We start from the raw sequence: 7,234 nt of genomic DNA on the forward strand, positions 1-7,234 counted from the left end.
TTCGGTTTTCACCCTTTTTTATTGTCGACACATGTCTACCTTTTTTCCACACACTATGTATATTTTTCTATACATCAGGAACATTTCTTTATGCACATCTAACATTCTTAAATACATGTTTTGATGTGGACATGTCTACTTTTTTTTTTGCGGGAATGGACATGTCTACTTTTTTCATACACATTGCACTTTTTCAGTATACACCTGAAACATTTTTTAATACATGATTAATATTTGCTTTCCAAAATACATGTTCTGATATCTACTTTTTTTTCAACACATTGTAGATGAAAACAAGAGGCGTTCGAGCCGTGAAGAGTACATGGCCCAACCTCAGGCAGATGCATCCAGAACTCGTCCCCGAGAAGCGCTAGCCCTGCTTGACAACACGAAAGAGACTAGGCCGTTCAGGAGGCGGCCCACGGCAAAAGTGATCACGCTCCCGTTGAACTAGTTTAAATTTGTACTTGTGCAATGTAGTTTGAACTTAATTATGCAATTAGCTCAGGTTTCATGCTTTCCCTGGTGCTTTGATGACAAACAATTTGAACTTAAACCACCACTTATTTCTGAACAAAGGGAATACTTAAATAAATCACAAAGACACAAACTACAACTTGCCGAGTTGGTATTGGGCCCTTTGGTGTACCCTGGCTCAGGGTTTTAATCCTAGCTTATGCAGCATTTTCATATATTTTCTGGTTTTTCACTATAAGATCTATGCATCTTTAGAAAATCTGACGATACATCAGTTCCCAGTTTTCCCCATTGGGACAGCCGGTCCATCCAAAATAAAAATTATGAGAGGCATGCTAAGTAAAAAAGATTATAAGCTTCACTGCCAGAATAGCATATATAGCAATGGAACAATTGACATGACAAAAGACACATGTCTATAAACCCACCAAAGCTAGAGCAGATTGCAAAAAATCATTCTACAGCTCGGAGCAGGATGCAATGCCATATTGCACCTGAGTGGCCTTTGTATTACACCATTATTACCCAAGAGGCTTCTGCTTGTTTTAAATCGCCAATGCATGGACCCAATTCAAGAAAGACTGCTTCAGGATCAGCTTGTCAGGACCATCACTTCTGCGAGGGGAACAGATCAACCTGAGGAGCACCAGCAACACCATTGCTGCCTTGAACAGTTCTCGGTTTCAAGCGCAGCTCAGGTGAAGATGCAAGGGCGTTTACGGCCTCTTCTGGAGGTAAACACCGCTTTGAGAAGTACATGCCTATTCCTTTCGTCTTAGAGGGACGTTCGGCTACTGCTTTCGTCTTCTGGGGACGATCCACTGAAAAAACGAAAAATGGTTGGTGATGTGCAACATTCCTACTGAGAAAAGAAGTATAGGGTAGTTACCAGGTGGTGAGGAAGTTAAACCAAGCTTGTCAAGAACCTCTTTCTTAACCTGCAGCCAAATAAGAGCAGAACACCTTAATAGAGTGAAATCTTTGATCCAATCATGCTACTATAGTAAATGAGCAGTGATAGTCAGGTACTAAGGTGTGCTGACAAATGTGTAAGTATTCTGACCTGCCAGCGGTTATCAACAAAGTCAGATATCTCCCTCACTTTATGGTTCAGTTGAGTCTTTTTTACAGTCGGAAATTTCTGGTGCAGCAATTCCACCAGCTTGTGGATACCATCTCGACTTGACTGTATCACCTGAACCTGTGGTGGAGTTAAACAAAGAATAATTAAACATGCCTTAAAATGCTACCTCCATTCAACAGGGAAATACAAACAAGTTGTGATTACTTACAATTTCTTGCAGGTCTGTATCCAGTACAGAGGATGCAGCTGCAGGGCTACTTTTTGCATTCAACTGGTTGGTTTCTTCAGAAGCAGCAGATGAACTGTCAATGGCTGGCACATCAACAACTCCACCCCCTGGACAGATCCGCATTGAAAGAACTTGCAGACAAAGTTGCTCGATCTTCAAACTTCCCTTGAGATCTTGGGCGGTCAATAAGTCAGCCTTTTCATGAGCTAAGTTGGATATTACTAGAGGTTGACTCTTGCGGAGAGCCTGTTCAGTCAAAGTGTTAAGCACTTTTTGCTGGCGTAGTAAAGTTCTGAATTCCTCAACTTCTGGACACTGGCTCATTGGCAAACTACTGGCATCATCAGCCTTTTCATCCAATAGACTTTCTACCTGAATACCCTGCAGGAAAGAAACTCCAGATGTTGAATTGCAGAACAATATTTCATTATGATGGATGCTTGGGAATGAGGTAGCATACTTATAGACATGAAAAAACTAATGATCTCGCATATGCTCTCAAACAGAACTGGAGGTGTGTCATATCAACAAAGAGCAGGTGTATTTCTTTTATTTCTTGCTGAAGATAGCATTATAAGTTTGTTATCTGTGTAACAGCTTTGACAGAAGTTGTTTGTTCAACGAGATAAAGGGGATAACACAAGTATTGCAGGTCAGCCTAGCTAAATGCTAGAGAATGGCTGTCTATCACATCTGAATGCAGGTTTAATCTTGTTTGTCTTGCACTTTTGTTAACTCTGAGGTGGTAGGCACATGCCTGGATGTAAGCATACAGGCAAAAACATGTGGAATAGAATTTCTACCTTATGTTGACAAATTAATCATTTATTCAATGTTAGAAGAGTATACCTCACTATCCGAGAGGTAACCATCAGGGACGACAAAGCTATCTTCCTCTTCTTCATCTGTAATCTTGGAATCTTCTTCATCCATAACCTCATCAGTGTCCTTCTCACAGTCAGAAAGGCTCTCACCAGGATCCACCTGTGCAGCAAACATAACATGAGTATCTCTTGGGAGAAAGGAAGGACGACAAAGCAAGATCAGTGGCAATTACCTCCTCCCATTCATCATCACTGTCAATTTCATAATCAAGATCAGGGTCCATCATAAGTGGACACTTTGGACGAATTACAGCACTGCAAATGATTATAAAACATAGCATGATATGGCAGTAGATTGAAAAACATTAAGAATTTATTAATATTTTTCAGATTAGGTTTTAACCTTTTCTTCCTCCAAGTCCCATAATATGCTGGCCTGTTACTTTTGGCAAATTGCAGAAGCTTTCTCTTTATCAATCTAGTTGGCAGAGAATTATCATTACGGGTGACATGACACTGCACCTCACTGGCTGGAAGCATATCAATGTCATTTCCTAGTTTATCTGGTTCATTTTCTTGACCTGAATTGTGACAAGCATCTTCATTTGGAGTAGAAAGTATTTCATCGATCATGTCATCTGAGGTTTTTTGAAGCTTCAGCTCTTTAAATGCCTCCTTGGGTTTGTGTCTGATACCCCATCTGGAGGACCTGTTATAGCTTGATAACTTTTGCCAACCAGTGATCTGCAACCTGTGATGCATTCCATTCAACCCATATCAATGGCATATCTAAAGCATGTAAAAGGCACAGTAAGACTACAATGGATCATGAATGTTAATTTTCTCTGGGAAAGCCTCATGCATATTTTGCTTTCGAGCAACCTCATGAATGTGTTTAATAAGCTAGCCTACTATCAAAAGGAATATTGACATTAGGAGACATAGCTCACCTCTGAAGGTACTCCAAAGTCCAGCTCTCTTTCAGAGAGAAGGAAGAATCAATTATTGATGTAGCAGCTGATATCTCTTTTTTCGTAGTGCCTGGATCAACAGTGTGCACATCTGAGTCATTCTCTCCAGATTTAGGTTTTTCGCTGTCATTACTTTTGAAAAGGCGCTGCATTAATGAAGCTTGCTTCTGAATGGCCAGTTGTTTCTTGAGTTGCGCGGCTTCCTTCTCAAGACGCTTTTGTTCTTTATCAGCTTCCTCTTGCTGCTTCTTTTGCTGTTTTCTCATTTCAGCTTCTTCTTTTTCACGGCGCTTCTGCTCTTTCAGAGCATCCTCTTGCTGCTTCTTTTCTTGTTTTCTCATTTCAGCTTCTTCTTTTTCACGGCGCTTCTGCTCTTTCAGTGCTTCTTCTTCCTGCCTCTTTTGTCGCTTCTTTACTTCAGCTTCTTCCTTTTCACGTCTTTTTTGTTCTCTCAGTGCCTCTTCTTGCATTTTCTTTTGCTGTTTCATCATCTGATGTTCCTCTTTCTCCTGGCGTTTTGTTTCCTTCTGGGATTGTTTTTGCATTTTCAGAACTACTTGTTCCTAGAATTTGGTGGTACAACATGACATTAGTGGATAAAACAGAAATGCAGTTCACTTGCAGCACTGCTGTTGTAATATGGCATGTTGCTCTTACTCAAAAACAGATAGCCTAATTTATGTTGGAATGTTATACAAGAAACTAACATATCCACTGAATCGTTGTAGTTGCAGATCAAATGGCAAAACCAACAATCTCAGATTAGCAGGTCTATTATGATATCCTAATTTATTTAGAAAGAAACAAGGCTATATTGGCTCAGAATTCACAAAAGTGCTAAGCAATCCAATATAAGGACAGCTTGGTTGTGTATATGTACTATGAGTTCACATAAGAAAATTAATCTGATTTCTAAAAGTTTGAATAAGGTGCAGCAACTTAATGTATACAAAATTTGTCAGTATCTTCATAGCATCTATAGAATACATAGCTAATCACATTCTCTGAAATTATTTAAATACTTGCACGCTGCGTTTTTTTAAATGATGGAAAGGAAAGAGGAGATACTAACATTAGCAGGATCATTTCCATTTGGCAGCTCAGAGCCATTCACAGCATCTACTCTGCCAACAGTTCCCTCATTATTTTGCATCACTTGCATTGACTGATCTGCTGATTCTACATCTTTGGCACCCCTTCATTCACAAATAAATACACATGTATTAGGGCTTCAAATCCTTAAGGTTCAGATAATATGAGCATGCCAATGCCTACAAACAAAACACAATGCAAAAGGCAGACACACACCTTTGAATGTTGTTCTTTTGTGTCACTCTGTCCACCATTGATCTAATCCCTTCCAGGTTTAGTGCTTTGCTTAACTTCATTGATACTTTTCTAAGTTCATTTACTTGACCTTCAGCCCCTGTAGATTCCAGAGCTGACAAAGTTGCTGCAATAGAGATGCACTTAGTGAACAGAAAACAAGCTATGGAGTAGGCAAATTCACAGTTCTAATTAGATGTCAATGAAAGCTAACTTGCAACAACATTTCAAGAAAAAAATAACAGCTAAGCATGTTGTATATTCAACGAATGGGCACAACTTGAGCTATACAAACCAAAAAACTGAAATTTGCATATTAACTGTCAAACATTGATAGATGGAAGTTCAAACGTGGTGCAAGAAGATATGTCTTACAATGGAGAGCAGTGATCCTCTCATGGATTTTCTTTCTGGCAGTTCTCCGCGCACTTAAAAACCCACGCGTTCTCACAGGCAGTACCTTCAAATCTCTTACCTGCAATTACCAACCCACAAGACATCAAGACATATTAATTAAACAGAGCCACTCTTTCTGGATTAAAATAGCATTGAACTGAACTATTATGGCACTAACTTGTAAATGAACAACATAGGATAGGATTTACCTCCCAGCACCAAAGAGAGAGCTCTGATTCATCTTCCAACACATCAGCATCAGGGCTAGATTGTCCGTACATCATCCTCTGCCCAATGAGCAGCACGGAGCTGCGGACCGAAGCCACAGAGACACCCTCTATTCCCTTGAGCTTCTCAAATGTCTCATCCACCAACTTGGATAGCCCAAGATTGCTCTCCTCCAGCAAGCACCCAATCATGGCATTGGTTGACAGATTTCCACCACCATCGAGCTGCATCTTGTGCCCAGAAACCTCCTTGTAGTACTCGAACAGGCCCTGGAGCTCCAGGCGGCACCCGTCAGCAAGAGCCTCCTTCTCTGCAGGAGCAATCACAGGGCCATTGGATGCCCTCTTCCGCTTCAGCTGCTTCTGCACTTGTACAACGGCGTCCGTCAGTGTAGCAGCGGGAGACTGCGTGGGCGGCGGCACCATCTGGCTCGGAGCTTGCGCTGGGGTCGCATCGATATCCATCGCATCGCTTGATTCGAGCTCGGCAGATCGGTTGAGCACGACCGGGCCGTCAAACTCCATCTGCGACTGCCCCAACCTGGCGCCTTCGCCGCTAGGGGCTTCGGGGCGAGCAGCGCCACCGCCGGCCTCCATTGTTGGCGGGGATTGGCGGCGGTTGGGTTCAGATCGCAGATCGCAGATTTAGGGAGATTTCAGTTGTCGCAGACGCCGTCTCAGGTACAGGCACGGCGGCGCATTCCTCGGCCCCGCCCCTTCGGCGAGCACGTCCTGGGCAAAGAATCAAGATCTGGTCGGATTCGGCATTTCATAGCAAAAGAAAGACGGAAGAAAGAAACGAGCAGAAATCTAGGGTTCCTTACCGGCAAAAGGTGCCGCGGTGGGTCGCCGCCGTCGAGGACGCCGCTTGCGAGAGAGATAACCGAATTCCTTCCCGTGGAGGCGGCACGCGCGCCTCAGTGCTGATCCGGGCGGGAAGCACGGTAGCCGCGAGAGGCGACGGCGCGGGGGAGGGGAGGGGAGGCGGCGGTGGGATTGGGGAGATGGGTGAGGCAGGAGGGGGAGAAGACAGCGCGCGGGGACGGGTTTAATTTGGAGAATGGGAGCGAAGGTTTGGCGCGTCCGAAGGATTTTCTACTCCTCCCACGGCCCCGGCGCGCGCGCCACAAGTTTCGGCCGAGCCCACGCCCCCGCCCAAAAGGAAAGTATAGGAAAAAACTTGGCGCGCCACGGGCGGTTTTCGCACCGCGGCGATTGCTTCGCGGGCTCGCCCCGCCAAAAACGAAAGTGAGGACCAGCGAGTCAAAACTATAGTTGTGCGGTGGGCCAGGGAGTAGGGCCCTCCACGCAGTGAGACGGATTGTCTTTTTTTATATAGAAGAGAGCGGAGAGGGAGAGAAAGCGAGTGTTTGTTGATTTCTCCTTTCTATTTCTGCAACTGAAATGCGCCCAAGGAAACCAGTCTTAGATCAGAGAAATGAGTTACGGTTTTGCCAATTCTCGGTCGATGTGATTTAGGCGTCGAGACTTTTTACGTGTTGGTGTTCTATTTTGGAGTGTGTTTGGTTGGTCTCAGCCCCCAAACGCGCCCGATGGATGGCGTAAAAATGATTTGGTTCCTTGTGCGCGGCGTTGACCTATACCCGCATGAAACTCAAAGCGTCCATATCCCGGCCTCACTGGAAACGTTCGAATCAGTTGTTTTCATGGGGCCGTGATGAGGCTAACGCAAGGGGACG

The 7,234-nt window shown here is 43.8% G+C and overlaps 1 protein-coding gene across 2 annotated transcripts; it reads right to left on the reverse strand.

Annotated features, from left to right (window-relative positions):
* Positions 1–801: 801 nt before the first annotated feature.
* LOC119311389 (chromatin assembly factor 1 subunit FSM-like) lies at positions 802–6,570 on the reverse strand. 2 transcript variants are annotated; one of them, XM_037587027.1, is made up of 13 exons: positions 6,359–6,570; positions 5,517–6,266; positions 5,287–5,386; positions 4,894–5,038; positions 4,658–4,781; positions 3,565–4,148; positions 3,018–3,365; positions 2,848–2,929; positions 2,640–2,774; positions 1,770–2,171; positions 1,541–1,678; positions 1,367–1,415; positions 1,087–1,298 (listed from the first exon to the last, which is right to left on the reverse strand). In XM_037587027.1, exons 2-13 carry the CDS (start codon positions 6,129–6,131, stop codon positions 1,087–1,089), a joined length of 2,934 nt encoding a protein of 977 aa, XP_037442924.1. In that variant the 5' UTR covers positions 6,132–6,266; positions 6,359–6,570. The 2 variants fall into 2 exon arrangements, with proteins under 2 accessions (XP_037442925.1, XP_037442924.1); XM_037587028.1 differs by lacking the exon at positions 6,359–6,570 and having other exon boundaries at positions 802–1,298; positions 5,517–6,131.
* Positions 6,571–7,234: the final 664 nt, after the last annotated feature.

Source organism: Triticum dicoccoides, chromosome 5B (genome assembly GCF_002162155.2).
Source record: "Triticum dicoccoides isolate Atlit2015 ecotype Zavitan chromosome 5B, WEW_v2.0, whole genome shotgun sequence".
NCBI lineage: Eukaryota > Viridiplantae > Streptophyta > Magnoliopsida > Poales > Poaceae > Triticum > Triticum dicoccoides.